This window comes from Chenopodium album, chromosome 26 (genome assembly GCF_948465745.1).
Source record: "Chenopodium album chromosome 26, dcCheAlbu1.1, whole genome shotgun sequence".
Classification (NCBI taxonomy): domain Eukaryota; kingdom Viridiplantae; phylum Streptophyta; class Magnoliopsida; order Caryophyllales; family Amaranthaceae; genus Chenopodium; species Chenopodium album.
Window position 1 is genome coordinate 9,489,015 of NC_137859.1, and position 19,262 is coordinate 9,508,276.

At 35.0% G+C, this 19,262-nt stretch overlaps 2 protein-coding genes across 2 annotated transcripts; both read right to left on the bottom strand.

Moving 5' to 3' along the window:
* Nucleotides 1-67: 67 nt before the first annotated feature.
* LOC145616481 (phosphatidate cytidylyltransferase 1-like) lies at nt 68-9,983 on the bottom strand. Its single transcript, XM_081671210.1, has 13 exons — nt 9,768-9,983; nt 9,111-9,211; nt 8,614-8,867; nt 8,356-8,507; nt 7,397-7,538; nt 5,387-5,543; nt 4,935-4,982; nt 4,749-4,835; nt 1,925-2,053; nt 1,785-1,841; nt 970-1,053; nt 707-822; nt 68-627 (listed from the first exon to the last, which is right to left on the bottom strand). The coding sequence occupies exons 2-12, from the start codon at nt 9,144-9,146 to the stop codon at nt 733-735; spliced, it is 1,236 nt and encodes a 411-aa protein (XP_081527336.1). The 5' UTR covers nt 9,147-9,211; nt 9,768-9,983; the 3' UTR covers nt 68-627; nt 707-732.
* A 1,802-nt stretch (nt 9,984-11,785) lies between these two features.
* On the bottom strand, nt 11,786-18,312 carry LOC145617813 (uncharacterized). Its single transcript, XM_081672565.1, has 5 exons — nt 18,044-18,312; nt 15,208-16,452; nt 13,679-13,822; nt 13,396-13,576; nt 11,786-12,138 (listed from the first exon to the last, which is right to left on the bottom strand). Exons 1-5 carry the CDS (start codon nt 18,278-18,280, stop codon nt 11,954-11,956), a joined length of 1,992 nt encoding a protein of 663 aa, XP_081528691.1. The 5' UTR covers nt 18,281-18,312; the 3' UTR covers nt 11,786-11,953.
* Between the last annotated feature and the right edge of the window lie 950 nt (nt 18,313-19,262).

Here is a 19,262-nt window from a genome sequence, read left to right on the forward strand (position 1 = left end):
ATAGCAGTTGCCCTGTGTACATCTACAGAATGTTGCAGCAGAATTATCAAAGCACAGGTTGCAACTATTGATGAGAATATTGGCAGTTTTTGGTATAAACACGATCAAATTGAAGAATGTACATCTCAAAATTTTTATAATCATAGATGGGATACAAGGTAACGCTGCATCAAACAATGGCTAAAAAGTTTGAGAATAGTTCTTCAAATTCATGAAGACTCTAAACGCTGAAACTATATTAAAGAAAAAACCAGAAAATTTTCAAAGAAAATTTGTTTCAACAGTTCAAATAAAGATTATGATACACTAGTGTACAACGATAAAAATTACTCCTAATTCTTCCAACATGTACAGGGCAATTGCCACCAATATCATATTTGTTTTCAAAGAGGCAGGCCAGCCAAGAAGCCCTCTAGACGTTGCCCATTTCGAAAAATACCAGTCCTCTGATATATTCATGACTTGAGATAGCAGTTCACTCACCAATAGCTTTTCCCAAAGATCTCCAAATGAAGTTACAAGTCAAAAAGGACAAAGGCAACATAATCCAGCAAAGCTGTCAAAGAGATTCCATGGCCTAGTACGAAATGCTCACACAGAAAGCACATCACGAAATGCTATCCTGAGCTGCAAATTATATTGAAAATATTAGTCGTATAAGAAAAAAAACACACATAATACCATTTAGAAGGGCAAGAGAACAAACCTCAAAAGCATATATTCAGTGTGGATCTAAGATTGTCCAATACTTTTCTGTTGCAAGATTTCTCCAATCTTCCGATATAAATTTAGCTGCTCCTCAAAGGTAAGGTTCATCAAAATCTACCAAAAAAATGATATTAGTATGAAGGCTTCATATGTTCCCATATAACAATAGCAATAATAAATCATTCTTCCCTGTCAAAAAAGAAATTTTAAATGGAAACTGAAATCCAAAATCGGAAGTATCTGAACAGAGGAAAAAACTACCTGGTCCAAGATAGTATCAACTGATAAGCTTTGTGACTTCACAAAGGACTGATGGTAGATGTATGCAAAGACGGCCATTACCATCTGGGATAGAAAAATATCATGCTTAAAAAATGAGAACACTTTAACAGCTCAGGATGATAAATATTACCACTGCATTGCACTAGATGCACAAATGAAGGCAATGTATGTTCCACTACACATTCTTGATTTCTTGCATAGGAGTTATAGGACACTCAAAAGCATGACATATTCACTTGATTGAGTTAATAAACCATCCGTTTCAAAAAAAAAAAAAAAAAAAAAAAAAAAAAAAAAAAGCTGCTATGCTCTGACTTTTGAACTATTTATATACTAATTTTGACCTTGCTTGTATTAAAAGAAATATACCACATGTGAAGATGAAAATACAGACAGCATTATCCAAAAAAAAAATGAACAGATTGTGCTTAAAAAACAAACAAATTTAACAGCTCAAGTTGATAAATACTTTGAATTACCACTACAGTTACATATCCTTGCATGACACTGGATACACTTCATATACAATTACCAAAGGAACATAATTCCACCCATGAAATAACTTTCAGGAAGTGGCGACTTATAGTTAAACACTTTAACAAATAAACTTCACCAGATAGCTTTCCATAAACATAATTCTACCCATAAAACTTGACATATATTGGTTCAAAGTTTGTAATGCAGGGAAAAACAATCGAGTATTTTTCACAATCAGTACTCACATATCATAATGTTAATTAGATAAAAAAAAACTATAACACTCACAAATATATTTTGCAGTAAATGCAGCATACCTGACAATCCATTCTGTCGGTTATTCCACCATGTCCAGGGATGCTATCACCAAAGTCCTGTGACAACCAGAACGGAAATAATTTATGATCACACTGTGGAACTTTACTAACTGTGCATAGAGTCAAAGAATTGCAAGAACCTTGATCTTGAAGGCTCTTTTAAACCCACTAGCAAAAAATCCTCCAAAAGGCGCTATGATTGATGAGAATAGGCCTAGACATAAAGCATGCCATTGAACAGGCATGACAGGAATTTCCTTCCAAGGGAGCTGCAAATAATGCAATATTCATGAACAGTGAATCAAACATAAACATTAATACAATATTTTATTGCATTATCTAAATTAAGTAGCTAGGAATAAGTTTTATCAATTAGACACTGCAATCTCCCCCCCCCCCCCCCCCCTCTCCCCTTTCCCCCAACAAAAAGAAAATAATAAAGATAGTCTACAAATCTAAATCAAGCAAGGACAATGTTTGCGTCAATGGAGACATGGAGCAAGTGTTGAGATCTACAACACTTTTTCTAAAAGATGCCCACATATTGTCCCAGAATCAGGAATATAATTTTTTAACTTGTTTAAGCTTTTCTAAACAACAACTTAAATAAGTATTTAAGCTTATATCCATCATCACTACCAATCTCAACTGTCCAGAAAGAGCTTTGTCAGAAGATTGGAAACTTGTTTAGCAATTATCAAACAAGAACTTCAGGTATATCATGCAGGATATTCAGATGTGATATCATGGACATCAAATAGTTTCTAATAACTCAAATCAGCAGTCAAGTATACACGGTTCCGCATTCAAGGAAAAATCGCTTCTTAAACCAAGTAGATCTAAATTTCACTGAGCTACATTGGTTAAAGCAAAGCAGCATATTAATCTAAAGATTTACCAAGAATGTCAACTCAGAATGAAAATTTAAGCACAGCAAACTCATCCGATACACACACACATAGTGGAAACATCATTGTGTCCTCTGAAACTCCGTCAATTCATTCAACATAGAACTTTTCAAATGATTATCAAATTCTTGATTTAACTAATAACACAAGAGAAAAGTTAGCATTTTAACATATGTGATAGGTGGAATTTTTAGAACCCAGCTGATTCTACATAAAGATACTGAGTATAGAAGTTAAGAACCTAGTCAGCCCAATTTATTTTATAGTTTGATAAGGTATATACTATATAGTCATTTGTTTCAATAACACTTGCTGATTTTTCCCCAATCTTGGCACATGAATCTCTTTATTAACCACTTGATTATGAGATTCAAACATTAAGGCTGTTCACTATTCTTAACCCCTTTACAAACAAAGTAATCGGAGAATCAGAGGGATTAGCTCAACATGGAACCTTGGTTTAATCAAAGCTTGCCAGGCAATACCTTACAAAGTGTTCCTGATGAAGTGTTGGTTAAATAATCACCAGTTAGGCAAATAATGCTTAATAATTGACAACTCCATTGCACATGCAACAGCCTGTTATAGCCTATGTTACTCGGACTCGGGTACCCATGTCCGACACGGGTACGTGTCCAAGTGTCCGACTCGGCTATTTTGTGAAAAAATTCTATGATTTTCAACTAAAATGAAGTGTCCATGTGTCATACCCATGTCCGAGGGTCGAGGGTCCGACACGGGTACTTGAGGTAAAATGAAGAGTCCGAGTAACATAGGTTATAGCAATAAGTCATGTAAAACTAACTTTTAATACAACAAACACCAATCCCCAGAAATTTGCTCCTCTCCTTTAAAAAATGCAATATAACATGGTTTTCAGAGACAAAACTGCCATGTAATCATAATGAATAGCTCGTTAATAGGCAGCACCAGGATATAATCAGACAACCTGACATCAATGCTCTTGCCCTTAAATTACAAGTCATGCCATAAGAAAAATAGAATGTATACATGATTAAAAGTTCTGATATAGTAAATAGCTCACTAGATAGCAATGAGATGTAATTAATAAAAAAAACCCTAACATCTAAAGTAACTCGTTTCTCTTTTGTCTTGACACTTGTATCAATAGGCCCAATGCCAATGTTCCACGCCCCCTCGACTGGGACAAATCTATGATTATTTGGATGTCTAACATGACCTAAACTCTAGGCAATTGAGTGTTATAACATTGCTACCTCACCGCCCTCTTCCACTCTTGCTTTCTACCATCAGTTATTTTTGAAAAATCAATTTACAAAGCTAATATTTTAGTCGAAGGGTTCTTTCATCAATACTCTCTACAATGCACCTATTGCACACTGAAATATAACAGGTCACTCGCATTCTAGCTCTCTTCATGGTTCTTAAGAGTTTGCAGAAAAAAGTGTCAATTACTTCTAGGCTTTATGTACAGCATAATTTGCAGTGCATAGAATTTCTAATGGTATTAGAGAGTTATTACAGATGGCACAGGAAGACCAATTGTGTGCAAGAAATCCAAAGCAGCCAACTCTCAATGTCAAGATTGAACTCAAGTTGTAGGGATGACATGTAACTCAAGAAATACTGCTAGCCAAGCATGATAGAGATAAGACAGTCGTGGACACGAGAGAGAGATCTCAAATCTTTCTGGTGTAATATATGTGATCAGCATGCAGCAGTAAGACCAAATTAGCATGAGAAGCTGCCATGGTGACATCGAAACCACCTTTAACCAATGTATAAAAAAGCTAAGGCACACTAAAGCAATAATGGCCCTGCTGATCCTAAGCCTCTTGCGCACAGTATAAACAATTAGAAAAAGTCATTGAAGTGGTGAGCTTCTCTGCCTCACAAAAAAGTGCTCTACACTAATTGCCTGGCAGCCTAGCGCCTAGTGTGTCCAAGGTGCGATTTCTTATACACTGCCTTTTACAATTAGGATAACCAAAGAGTAATAAACAAAAACATAAAAGCTATTTAAAGTATAAAAAATTCTGAAGCTTAGCACAGAAAATCAGTATAAAAATCTCACCCAATTTGCAATCAATCCTGGCAAGTGGTAATACTCTGGCTTGAACAGTGGTCCAGGATCACAGTGGAGCCAGCCAGTAGATAAATCCTTATAAAAATACCAAAGACAACCAAAACAATTAGTCAGGGCATAATTTTAAATTTCAAGAAAAAAAAAAAATCCGTACAAAACAAGAGAAAGATATACCTCTCTTGGACATGTTAACCACTCAAACCGACCCATGACATTTGCAAGCTGCAATAAAGTGGTCGGAATTAGTTTGTGAGACATTACTACATGGGTAAGTAATGTTATTATGAGGTAATAATTGAGGATTATTGACACTATTGTAATGCCCTTCACTAACATACCATAAATGCAAAAGAATTGAAAACATCAGAATCTCCACAAAGGAGATCCAACTTTATGCCAGCAGGGTAGTCTTATGCTTTTAAATGGATACAGTGCTTGCAGCATATAATCAAGCCAAAAAAAAAAAAAAAAAAAAAAAAAAGAAGAAGAAGAAGAAGAAAGAACCATGTAAAAAGTTTTCTTGAGTCAGCTATCATGTTAAAAGTGATTACAAAAGCAGATGTTAAACTTAATCCAAAAGGTCAAAAAAGTAAAACGCATGTGGAAATTTGAAGTGGAGTACGCACCAAAAATGCAGAAATGATGGTCGTAACGGAAGCCCCAATAAAACCTTCCCAAGTTTTCTTGGGAGAAAGCTTAATCAAAGGAGTTCTCCCGAAGAAAAACCCAAATAGATAAGCAGCAATGTCATTTATGACTATAAGTGAGGCAGGAAGAAGGAACCTGCAATCATATCAAACTGAGTTATTATCCCCCATGAATAGAAAGAAAGAGAAAGAAAGCTAGTATGTAGCAGCGAATAAGTATGAAAGATGACATTTTTGTCATGGAAGCAATCAAAAAAGCACTATGAACAAAAGCCTTTACTAGATAATCTTATTTCCACATCAAATTCTTACAAAGAAGAAAAAAGCATATGAAATAGTAATAGAATATCATAATGTATAGCACCCAAAAAAATACTAAAATTTGTATATAGCATATAAATGAGCCAAAGGAACCACACTATTGCTATCTCAACATCAAATTCAGCAAATCCCATACTCTATATGTAGATTACTAAAGACAGCGTGACGGCGTGAATAAGCTAAACATGCCCTGAATATGTCCCAAAAATATTTATTGACAATATACATCTAGTACCATTGCATCATAGCCGCACAATGTAGATATTGAATTCTTTTAAACATACAAGATTATACAACCAGCCAGCCAGGTTTGGTAAAGCAAAAGTTCAAAATTCCTTTTGCAAAATTACAAGCACTTGTGGTACAAGAAAAAAGCTGGGACCTCTAGGTTCATAAGATGTATATCAAGAAACTTGTATTTGAGATAGTGAGGTTTCAAATCTCAGTCTCTAAATTCTAAGATTGCTGACACTTTACATTTGATTGTTTAGATTGACAAGAAGATAGAGGATATCGGCACCGATTTATTAGTAATGGTGATTTACAATTTCAGGATATCGTGTTCTAAAGAATGGAATGTGTGCCACTCTTCAGTACATATACAGATATATAAATTTATTGTGAAGCTTAATGTGATCAGTCATGCCTCTTACTATGAAAAAACAATAATAGTATAGTACCATTCTGTTAGCCTAAAGTTTAAAAAAGTGTTCCTTCTATCCCCATATAGAAGCCCCATTCACCCAAAACTCTTGTCCTTTATAAAAGTCTCATTTCACCTTTCAATTTCAATCAACCAAACCCCGCTATCTTCCTTTCATTCACTTTAAATCAACTGAACTCCACTATCTTGTTTTTTTTTTTATATCTACCTATAATCAAACAAACCCCACAATTTCTAATTTTATTTACCTTCCTAAAACTTGTGCAAAACCCAAATGGGAATTATAATTGAGGGTTGAGGGAGAAAAATTTCTGAGTGACATGACAAGTAATTGGAATCTTCTAAAATTTTTGAGGACATGTATCAAAGCAGTTATTCAAAAAACTTTTGTGCAAGCCTCTTTTACAGGTAATTCTATAAATTATATACTCAAATTCTATCCACCTTCAATGGGGGCAAGTATCATTATTCTATGTTATTAGGCTTACAATAGACTACTTTGACTTATTAACAAGTCTGCAGCTCTTCATTGTGAAGTAGCATATAATTGGCGCATTTTGGATTTTTGGATCATGGGTCAACTGAAAAAAGGCCTGGTTATAAATTGATATATATGATACTTTCATTTGTCAATTGTCGGTGACTCGGTGTCATACAACGTGGAAATGGATTAGAGCACGTGTTCAAAAGGATAGGAGTGCTTTCCATTAAGTTCATCATGTATTAAAGCTTTAGTTAATGGTTCTAGCTAATCCCCCATGGAAAATATCTATCATCTGGTTCCTTCACCATCTAAACTCCTCTTAAGGCACCTAAAGTTATAAGATAAAGTCACTAAACCAAAAGGACGGAACAATTCATCTTTAAACTTTTGATTAACAAAAAAGGAAAAGTACATATGATGATTTAAGCAAGGATCTCATAACCATAGGCAAAATTCATACTAGACTGGGATATTATATTAGCAAGTATGAAATTTTGCATTGTATTTCAAGTTCTCTTACCAAAACATTCCTTCAAAGATGTTGGCCACAGTAAATGATGATTGTGTGAACACCACAATAAGTATCATGTGCGTCCATGCAAACTGGCCAAATTGATACTTGTACATCTTCTTCTTCAGAGAGAGAATAAACCACACAAAACCTGAAGTCAATTGCAACATAACTTCAGATAAGGGTACATATCAAATAGAGAGGTGAAAAAGTAGACTAAAGGTAAATTTTCAGGAAGCACCATATGATATAATTTTACAATTATTTCATATTGTGCCTAAAACAATTATTTTGATGACCATTTAAAAATTGCTAATTATGTATCCCAATACAGTGAACCACGAGCTAACAAGAAAACCAGATTTTTTTTTTTTTTTTTCAAAGTTAATCGAGTATAATTAAAAGTCCTATACAGTTTTCAGGTTTGTTTTTTCGGTTATGCTTTATGCAAGAATAACCTACTTCTAGACAATAAACAGTAACAAACCAGGATCAATTACATGAATGCAATCAAGCTCAAGCTCAGAAAATTAGAATAGGCTTGTAAATCATAAGAAGACTGCAAACTACGGTAATAGACATCTATGTTATATAGACTCTTCATTGCACCTCCCCCCGTGTCATATCCTCAACCAACAAAACAGTCAGGTCAAAACTTGGACACTAACACAGATCCAACAAGAATATCCTTGTCTGGGTAACATAAGGAATAGTACTCATTGATTAGAAATATCAACGTAGAAGAAAAACATGTCTCTCATAAAACCATAGTCTTAAGCAACAGTACTGCCACTTTTATAGGATACACTTGATAAACAGTGAAGAGGCAAATGTTCCACACAACTAGCACATTTGGGGCTATAAAGAAACATTCCACGTTTGCAGTTATACATATAGTCCAGTTAAAATATATACTAAGTCTCCATTAGAGAGATAAAAATGAAACTAAAGAGGAAAAGCTGACCAACCTGCAATATACAGGAAATAACAAATAACCATATGGTACTTTGTAAGAAATCCAACAAGCTTAAACAATACTTTGTCTGAAGTGACAGTATTTACAAGCCGCTGACTGAGAAATCGGCCATAGACAAACAGCATTGCAGTGAAGAAAAAGTGCCTGAAAATGTTAAATAGCACATAAAGAATAAGAATGCCATGCTTTAAACTTCTATAAACGAAATTACAGACAATTCATTAAAAACTTTCTGAAAATAAACTCTCACCAATTCAATAGCCGAAAACCAGGAAGATCTCGATCCTCTCGAACCTTCCTCAACAGATTAAACAGCTCCTTTGCCATCAGAATTTGGATCAGAATTACCATGGCACAAATATATAGATGACCCATGTAGATGGTGAGGACAAAGGCCCCAATCATCCATAGGGTAGAATGTGTGCGGATCCACATCGACTTGTACTTGTTACGATCATTGGCAAGTAAATTCCCCCCATTTGGTTTGGTGATTTCAGCAGGAATCTAATTGGCATTAATTCACTAGTTAAAAATAATAGATAAGCTAAAGTGCCATTCAAATGCCCACACAAACTATCAAACATGGATTTTGATGCAATTCAGTAAATATGTTAATTGAAAATTAGTTTAACTAACTACAAGGGAAGGGAAGTGAGAAAAAACAATCACTACTAAGCAGATGGAACAAAGCATTTTTCATGTATATTGAAACGAATAATAGAAAACACATTTGAGAAATAAACCAACCTCATTGGACTGCTTACGGCGCCTGATCTTATTCATGGATCCAATTTCACTTCTTCTTATTACAACCAATAGTTCACATACACAAGATTCCTGATAACTACCTGAAAAGGTAACCAAGTAAATCATTCATATTTGGATGGTATCTTAAATTAAGAAACAAACCTAAATAACAAAACTTGTGGAGCCATTGAACAGAACACATATATATAGAGATACAGAGAAAACAGAAATTCAAAGGATGGAAGAAAACAGACAAATGTTGTAGGCAAAAAGTGTGCTAAAAGTAAAACCCAACTAACTAAAAAAAATAAAAATAAAAAACAACACAAATATATTAACAGCCCTTTCATTAGTCAATGTCTCCAATAATAATAAGAGAATTAAATTAACAGCTTCCACATATAACATATCAACCCAAAAAAATTAAAAAAGCAATCTTTAATTCGAACTAAACAATTAATTAACCGAGAATAATAATTCAAATCACCCAAACTTCAGATTCAACAAAATACCCATCAAGAAATTAAGCAAAAGAACCAAAATTATGAAAAGGGTATCTCTAATTCGATATTATTGCATAATAATCAGTCGAAAACTATAAAAATCTAAATTAAAGATTATAATTTGAAACATAATTAGAGGAACAAAAGAACTTACCAAAGGATTACAACAGAGAGATTTGAATAAATGTTTATAAAATTGATGAAAATTAGATGAAATATGTTGAATTTACGAAATCAAAAAAGAGTGATTTGTGTATTGAAGTGACAAAGAGAGGTTGAAAATAAAAAGGTTTTTCGATTGTTGTTAGCTTACACTCTGGAGGAGGGATGTGGAGGGGGATTTTTTAATTTTAATTTATTCTTTTTGTGTGTGGGTTTGCACTTGTTTTTTTTTTTTTTTTTCCTTTTTAATTTATGATATTTTTGACACATAATTTATGATATTTTGCATTATATGCTTTTCTCTCTCAAAAAGAAAATTATTAGTACTTTACACTATTTAAGATTCTTATTCTTGTTTTCCATCAAAAACAAAAAGTAAAAGATTCTTATATTTTGTATAACTATTTGTTCGGTTTACTCCAAAAAAATATTTGTTAATTTGATAATATTGTTAGTTACGAGTATTTTTCAAGTCAAAACCAGTAGCTTCATTTTTGCATGTTTTTAATGTATGTTTCACCTGAATTATAAGGTGTAACTAAAAACATAGAAATTCAATAGCTATATAAATGAAAATGGATTGAGTAGGCTAAAATGTTGATGGTATTCTATTCAATGATGAGATCAATTGTCAGAGTGTGATCTAAATCTTATCAAATTGCAAACTAAACTGTAATTTTGTGATGTGTTACATATTACGGTTTCAAAATTACACTTTTGACTTTTGATCAAATTGGTGTATGATTTTGTTTTGGCTTCCAAAGTTTCTAAAACCACACCACAAAGTGCAAACAATTTACCACTTTTATAATCTTTTAAAACTAGTGTCAGATTTATTATAATTAGAGAGAGTTGTCATCTATGCACCTGGGATAAAAGCTTGTCTACAATCATTATAGGGGATGAAAAACGTGTATATAAATAGAGAGACGAGGAAGGAGGAGGCACGCAAATTGTTAGTCAATTCCTAAGAGAGTTGTGGCCTTAAGCCACTTTTTGAAGATTTGTAGCCTAAAGTTGCTAGCTTGTAGCTAGGAACCCCTTCAATTAAGGTTTTCAATCAAAGATTTGATCTTCTCTATGATTTTTGTGTTGAATGTGTGTGTGAGAGCCCAGCAAAGTATGAGTCCATTACATAAGACAAGCAAAACTAGAAATTACGGTGGCATGGTGGAGAGAATACAAGTTGACCTTGCCACATATGGGTCCAATAAAGCAACAATATAACATCGTTCAAACTTTCATGCTCCATTAAAGCCCCTCCTTTTTATTATTTCTTCCCCGATCTCCATCTACCTTCCAGTCTTCCACAAATAGTGGTGTCGGTGAAAGGAGGGTGGAGACTGGGGAAGGATGAAAGAGGAAGCTTCAATGGAGGAGGAAGCTGAAGCTTTGGTTAAGTCGCCTTCTGTCCAACACATCACATTTGTTGAGCAATTTATCAAATTTATACAACACATTATTGATGTGTTAGTTCCAGTAGTTATTTACGTACGCACCACTAGATTAACATACATCGTGGACCTAATTAGGGCTCCCTCAATGGGGAGTACAAGTAATCTGGAAAAACAAATGGAAGATCTTCAAGAGTAAGGATGACAAGCTTAAAATCATCAAGAAGCATAAAGCTTAGTAGTTAGTATGAAGATGAGATAATCCGAGAGGAATTAAGCGATCTTAAAGCTACTTTGACAAGTTTACTGAGCAAAATGCCTACAACGTCCAAGAAAAGATAACAGAGTCAATCCATAATGCTATCAACACTAACAGGTCATCCATGGAGTGAAGGTATCAATTATTGTCACTCGCAGCTTAGTTTTGTTCAATGATGTTAATGTTTAAGGTTCACCGTCTTATATAGAATGCTTTACAGCGAGACTGAAATCTAGAATAGAATCCAGAATCTGTCTTGTCTCTGCAAATGCAATCTCCTTAAATTCGGCAATCAATCTCAGATGCAATTCAAGTACCAGCCTATAATCAATTAATCATTGGTTAGCAGGTTACAAATCAAGTTATGACTGATTTGACAATCTCTGTAGGAAGAACAAAATTGGCTACCTCTATTTCTCTCTATATCAAACAACATTGTTATAACAGATATAGTACAAACAAATTGGTAAAAATAAATTTACTACTTTTAAGATGAAAAAAAAAGGCTTAGTTGGTGGAATTCTGTTATCTCAAGTAATACTGCCATACTACAGCTATAAAAGCCACCAATGCCACCTTGAAAATTAGCTTAGTATTAGTTGTTGATGAAGAAGAGGCTGCAGAGTTCTGATCCTGTTCCACTGGTTTTCCCCTCGATCTAGCAAACAACTTTTGCCACAGCTGATGAAGCCTGCTACTCTTCCTCTTGGCTGTTATCCATATTCAGAAGATACCGTTAGTAGAAGGAGAGACAAAAGCTAATAAAGCACATTTTGGGAGTTACAAATCATATCCATTGAGGATGCATTAACTGCTATTGGAAGTGTTGCAAAATTATCACAGATAGAGGGGGTTTGTATGTCTCAGAAGATTAAGAAGACTTGACACAGACAAAGCAACAACTCATGCCATCTTCAGAGCGAAAAGGCAAGGAGATTAGAAACCACAAATAATCTAATTGCAGAGACATGCGATTCCAACTTCAACCATCCATACGCTGGAATAGGTTGACGGTGGGAAAATAGAGAGTACAGAGAAGAGAGAAGAGGATCTTCATTTCCCTAATCTAATAATCAGGGCGTGACAATGGAATAGTCATAATTCCGTTGACCCCTCTCTCGTTTCATTCTTAAACTAATGTTCAGCCCAGCATCATTATCTCACTATGATGGCTAAATATGCCCAAGATAAAGGAGAAGCTCTTTCTCAAAGATATGCAGCAATTTCTCATGGCATATCTCAATTGATGCTCAATCAAATGTAACTATGATGGCCAAATAAGCCCAAGCTAAAAGGAAGAACAAAAGGGTAACTTATGGCCCATTTGGTAGGTAGTAATAAAGGGCGGTAATGGGGATGAATGTTAGTGTAATTTTGCAAGAAAAGTATCATCCCAATGTTCATAGTAATTCAACCCCCATCCCCAAACTTGTGCTATCATAAAATTTCATTACCTCTCAATAGTCAATACCACCCTTCAAATAGTTATAAATGGCAATGAAAATTTATGAAGAAAAAGAGATACCTTCGGGTGAACTATCATTACCCTAGGCACAAGGATCTAACCAAATTACATACAAATTATTTCCTATTACTAGTTTACCACCATCCGTTACCAACCTACCAAACAGGCCATTAGCAATTAGCAATCACACTAAACTTTACCTCATTTAAAGAAACAGCACAAGAAACTGAGGTGTATACAGACTAACAGTCCGTGCAGGCTTAGAGCTGAGATGGACAAATTACAGATATACTCCGTATATGGGAAGAATAAAAAAGATGTGTCCACTTATCCATCCACTTTTCTTGTTATTCTTCATTAACCGTAAATTCTATTCAGGAAGGGAGGGGGAGGGATATCTTCCGTAGCTCAAAAACTCAATAACAAGTAGAAATCACATCTATATTATAGAAAACAGAATCTTTATCGAGAAATTATAGCCAAGCAATTACTGTATAATTACCTCTTTCTTCCAACAGTCTTTCCTCTTCACCAACACGCTTCCTTAGTACATTGAGCAGGGATCCAAAATATAAAGCAAATACTGTACAAGTAATTGTGATAACATTGTAAGGCATGCTGAAGTCTGGGGTAGTTAATGGCACGAGCAAGACTTCTGTATAAGCCAGAGCAGGACTTCTCTTCTGCATTAAAAGGGAACAACCAGAAAATCAAATTCAATCAAAAAGAGAATAAAATAAAGGCACAAAAAGGAGAGGAGAGAGTACTAAAGAGTTTCGGACTACCTGCAATTTTGATAATATAGGAGACACGTTTGAACCTTCAGCAAAGCTTAGGCTTGAATGGAAATCAGGAAAGCTAATTAGAGCTGAAGGAATATCAAAACCTTGATTGGCATCTGGAGGGTATTCATCTATGTGCAAAAATCCCTGAACATACATACAATCATATATCTTAATCAAGTAGCAGAAAACTCAGAAATCTAGACATCCAATAATGTTAAGCCTACAAACATCGCAACCTCTTATACCAAAAGCTACACCACAAAAACAGAGTTTCTCTAAAAACTGAAGAAACATATCAATGGTTTTCAATGCTCATCAACTATGTAAAAGAAACATTCAGAAAGGACTCTTCAGCCATAGAAACATGTGAAACACTAGCCAATATTTTTTTAGCTGGTCCACTTTCCTCTGAGCTGTTTAGACTTTAGAAATTATTGTCCCATTTCTCTATGAAGTAAATTATAGTTCAAATTACGGAGTAAATTCATTCCCTTACCTTTTGCCCCTATCTCTCTCTCTTACTTTTTGGTACATCACATATTCACAAAGACACATAGCCCTTGTAGTAATAAGCTACCCTTGCCCCCACCACCGTTTAAAATTGTGTCAAAAACAAATGGAACACCTAAAATGGAGGAAGTATATAACAGTATGTCACAAACAACCTCTGTTGCAAAATTATCACATGGGGAAAGATAAGCCGGCAACAGTTGAAATGATTGCAATTAAGTGCAAATTGTTTAGCTAGATGCGGATAGTGATATAAAAAAGTAATCTGCTAATTTTTCCAAAGTTGTGTTTTCTTCTCAACCGTTGAAGATGACTTCAGAGTTCTGGGAGATTTTGGGGTAATTTTCACGTCAAGTAGGTAAGTTGATTCCCGAGAGGAAGACAATGCAATTTGGAGAAGTTTAAGCAAATTTTATAGAATTAAGTTTACAAATAATGTAAATAAAATTCAATAGGATTCAGAATTATATGAAGACACTAAGTGCTTCCAGCTTCTAGGACCAAATTCCAGTAATTGAGCATTTGAGCTAAGTGCATACAGCCATAAAAGTTTGCCACAGGTCATGCTACCAAATTCCAGTAATTAAGCTAAGTGCATACAGCCATAAAAGTCTGCCAAAGGTCATGCTAATTGGACATTGCTACAGGTACTTTTGTTTATAGAGGGTAGTAAAAGAAAACACAAATCGAGCTCTATGAAATTGGGCATTTTATATGAAGGATCCCTGCTCAATTGGCAAGCAAATTATGCCAAGGTGACACAGCGATATTTTCCTATGATAAATTACCTCTGAAGACAGATACAATTAATACAATTCGTGTATTAGTGTCACACGGAGAGGAATACATGCACAAGATGACTACACCCCGTTTATCATTTTATGAACTTAAAATTGGTTATTGTTAGCTCTGATGTCGGCTTCCACTAAAATTGACAAAGAGAAATCCATGGGAACTCTATTTCAATATACCTAGCAATAATAGAATAACACAAAACACATAAAGCATTTCAGGCATACCTTATCAAAGTCCAAAGAAAGTGCAGCTGACTTCATGCTGCAGGGAAATGTTAAGGCCAGCTCCAATGCTCCAGGAGAAACCTTGTCTTCAGAAGGGGATACCCGCATTTTTCTGGTGATGTTAGCAGCAGGATGGACTTGACCATTGATATATATCTGTAATGTATGATAATACACCTTAACATACCAAGGAACAACTTGGAAAACATTGATGTGCAAGTTGCAACTGTCCTCAGAAGAACCAGTTCCCACCAAACTCTGATGGTGACCAGCAGAATTTAAAGATATTACTATAGCACCCCTTTCATTCCCACTTCCCATCAAGAATCTATTGGCGAGTAATGGTGCTTGGGAAGATGACCAAACCACAGGAAGTTTCCAAGTTAGTGCTAAATCAAATGGTTTAGCATCAGCATATTTCTCAACAGAGAACACATAAAGAACAGATGAATCCTCATTTTGTAAACTATCAGCTTCTCTGATCACCTTATCTGGGATAGAAGACAATTCAAACGCTAGGTTAGAGCTGGAACTTTCAGAGGCTGCAAAATCAGGATTAATTCCCTTAATTTTCAGTTCAGAGACAAGGTCTCTGTCAAGGTGAAGGAAAATGTTGCTAGATTTGGCAAGAACACAATTTCTGTTGACTTTCCTTCCAAATACTGTGCTTAAAGACCAATTTGGTTGCATTGCAGAGCCAGTGCTGTAACTCTTAGCCCAACTTTGACTTCCAGGCTGGAGAACAACAGTTAGTGTTTGTTCAAGTTCAATTTCTGAATTACCAGTATCTGAATCAAAGCCACTGGAAACCAAGTGCAGCCGCTGAGAATGGTAAAATCCACGATATATAGATGGCCTATCCATCAGCTCAGCAAGACCAGCCTTGTCTCGACAGGGCAGTAACTTTAGCCATGGAGTCAGGTTCTCCGTACAAACAGCTTCACGGGGCAATGTGCCATACCTCAAATTGCCTGCAGATGCCCGAAATCCCCAGTCAGGCGCAGAATAAGTAGTTGAAGACTCCAGGAAGTTGATGGAAGAACAAAATAGACCCGAAAGGGTGTGAGTCAAATTTTTCCATAAAGCATCAACCTGAGATGGTGGAGAGTCAAAAATTGCCCACAATTCAACTCCAGGAGGTTTTGCATTACTACTTGAAATAGGATCAAACCCACCCCAACGTTCATAGTTCCAGCGACCCTGAGTGAAAGACAATTCCATTTCCTTGATTTGAAATTTGTGGACCTAGTCAAACATCACAGTTGTAACACTCAATCAATCCTGATTTACAGATATTCGGCAAGGACTTACTTTAAATGTTTGAGATAATTAATAAGAAAATCTAAAGTACCAAAAAAAACTGCATACTATCATAGGGAGTATATCACCATTCTCAAAATATGAAGGGAAAAAAGGGTACAAAACACAAACAAGAAACTTCTTACTCCTAAACAAGTGTACCCTTGACAAGTTCCATCAAAGTCTACGAGCACAAGTTGTAGTAGATCTACTATATGTATTCCACTTTAAAAGTACATTTGTAAACATTAACACTTTGTTTGCATAGGAAGAAATGAAAGGAAAAGAAGAGAAGAGAAATGGAGGGGGCCAAATTCTCTTGTTTGGGTAAAAGAGTGGGGGAAGGAAGGGGAAGGAGAGGGAGGCATCCATTTTCCCTCTCTCTTTAATAAGCATAATCTCTCCAAAATTGATGAGATTTGGAGGGAAAATGGAGCTCACCTCTCCCCTCCCTTTCTTTTCCCTTCCCTTCCTCCAATTTCCCTCCCCTTCTTTTCCTTCCTTCTTTGCTATCCAAACAAAGCGTAATGGGCCACAATTCAGTGGCTCAGTGTTAGATTACACCTTCCAGTCCCATAATTCAGTTTCAGCATAAAGCACCATAGCATATCATAAAGCTATCCATCAAACTAGTAGTCGAAACAAGTTAAGATGCTCAACGTCTCCAACAGTCTTAAACACTTAAATCAGACAAAAAAAATCATCAGCCAATTAAGGAAATAATGAACTGCATTACTTCACTGATATTGAGTAAAACAGTCATAAATCCCATGTAATCAGCCTTTAAGATGATTTACAGATTAAAACTTACATCTAGTGCCCTTGAATATACAAGAAAGCACAATATGTAAACACAAATACGCCAGGTATAAATGCAATACTATGATTGAATTTCTGCTCAAGAACTTCCAAATGCCTATAAATTTCGAAACCTAAAAACACATATCACTATATCAGCCATCCCAAGCATGGAAAGTGAACCAATCCCTGTAGAATGGACAAAAACAGTACACATTCCACAACCGGTGATCGGATGTCTTCTACATAGACAATCTTCTGCACTAGTGATTTTACCAACAGCAGGATTCTACCTAATCCACTGAAATTCGCCTAATCAAATGATCCCTAGTTCAACATACTAACTAAGAATGAAAGCTATCTCACTATTAGCATTATAGCAGTAGCAAACTAGCAAATACAGTAATAGTCAGCAATATTATCAGAAGCTAAACAAAGAAACATTCAACATCAACAGAACATTAATTACACCGATTGACACATAATTTGGTCGTAATTTCCACACTAACACCAATTCGATGAGTATATCCAATACTTAAACTAAATCATAACGGTAATTTGCTGCACATTTCAGTCAATGAAATTCAATCATTATCAAACTAACACTAATCAACAGAATAATTGAATGAAGCTACAATCAACAATAAAAATAAACCCTAAAATTGACCAAAATACAAAATAAAATTCATAACAATAAGGTCTTCCAAAATTAAATAGAAGAGGATGAAGAAGAACATACAAGCTGATAAATAGCCATAGGAAAGAGATGGAGATGGAATCCGCCATTGTAGGAGGAGAAATTAGCTTTAGAATTGAAGTGAAAATGCGCTAGAACTTTCCGATCGGGCAACGGTTTCAGTAGCAGTTCTTCATTGAACTCCTCATTTTGTGCTTCTTCGTTACTGGAAGCGAATTGGAAGGCGGAGAAGATGAAGCAGCATACAATTAGGAGAGAAAAACTCCATGATTTCGCCATTGATGAGTTCTTGTTAGGAGCTGTTAAGCGCAGGAGAGAGTGTGTGCGAAGGAAGACGACGACGACGATGGTGAAGCCATCTCAAAGTTCAGCCTACTGCGATCCGTCAATAAACTAGGAATTTCATTTTTTTTTTTTTTTTAATTTTTCCTTTTTTGCATTTGGTTTGAAAATTACATTTGTACAATTGTACTGTAAGGGTCTGTTTTGATTGATTGAATTGAGCTGAACTAAACTGAACTTAACTTATTAGAGCTGAAAAGAACTGAACTGAATATTTTATAAGAGAAGGAAATCAAGATAAGAACAGAATTGAACTAAACTTATTGGAGCTGAACTGAAAATAAGCTGAAGAGTACAGGCCCTAAGGGTCTATTCTGTTCAGCTTAATTTCAGTTCAGTTCAGTTCCTAATTTCTGTCTCTTATAAACAATTCATTTCAGCTCTATTCAGTTCACAGCATCAATCAATTTAGTTCAATTTAGTTGTTTTTAGTAATCGAAACATGCCCTAAGTCTGTAATAGGTTATTAAAGGTTATTTGTGGATTCATGAAAAATAACATGTGTAATAATTGTGACATTTTTTATAGTTTTGGGATAAATCGAATGATAAATTCATAAATATATGTATATCATCCATACAATTTTGTAAAAGTTTGATTGAGACATAGGCCGCAAATGCTTAAATTTAAGGTATTAATAACAGAATTGTAGCTACCCGCAATCTTGAGTATATGGATGAAACGAACATTAAAATCTTCTTAACAGCTTAGACGTGAATGAAAGAATATGTTGCGTTCCTAGGACATGACCCATTTTTAAACCTTTAGTTAAACGGGCATCCTTGGAAGAACATCTATTAATTTAAGTACTAGCTTGATCCTAGCTAATTGAGATTAATTATGTTCACCATATATACCCATTAACGTATACTGTTTTATTATCTAGCACGTATGCCACTTTATTTATTTTTTTGAAAAA

Excerpts from the sequence above, each read along its gene's own strand:
- LOC145616481 (XM_081671210.1), bottom strand. The coding sequence starts at position 9,146 with ATGAATAAGATCAGGCGCCGTAAGCAGTCCAATGAG. Across the intron at positions 4,983-5,386 it reads CCATCATTTCTGCATTTTTG|CTTGCAAATGTCATGGGTCG; the intron begins GTGCGTACTCCA and ends ACTTTATTGCAG. Across the intron at positions 823-969 it reads TTGATACTATCTTGGACCAG|ATTTTGATGAACCTTACCTT; the intron begins GTAGTTTTTTCC and ends TTTTTTTGGTAG.
- LOC145617813 (XM_081672565.1), bottom strand. The coding sequence starts at position 18,280 with ATGGCGAAATCATGGAGTTTTTCTCTCCTAATTGTATGCTGCTTCATC. Across the intron at positions 13,823-15,207 it reads TTTCTTTGGACTTTGATAAG|GGATTTTTGCACATAGATGA; the intron begins GTATGCCTGAAA and ends ATGTATGTTCAG. Across the intron at positions 13,577-13,678 it reads CTATATTATCAAAATTGCAG|AAGAGAAGTCCTGCTCTGGC; the intron begins GTAGTCCGAAAC and ends CTTTTAATGCAG.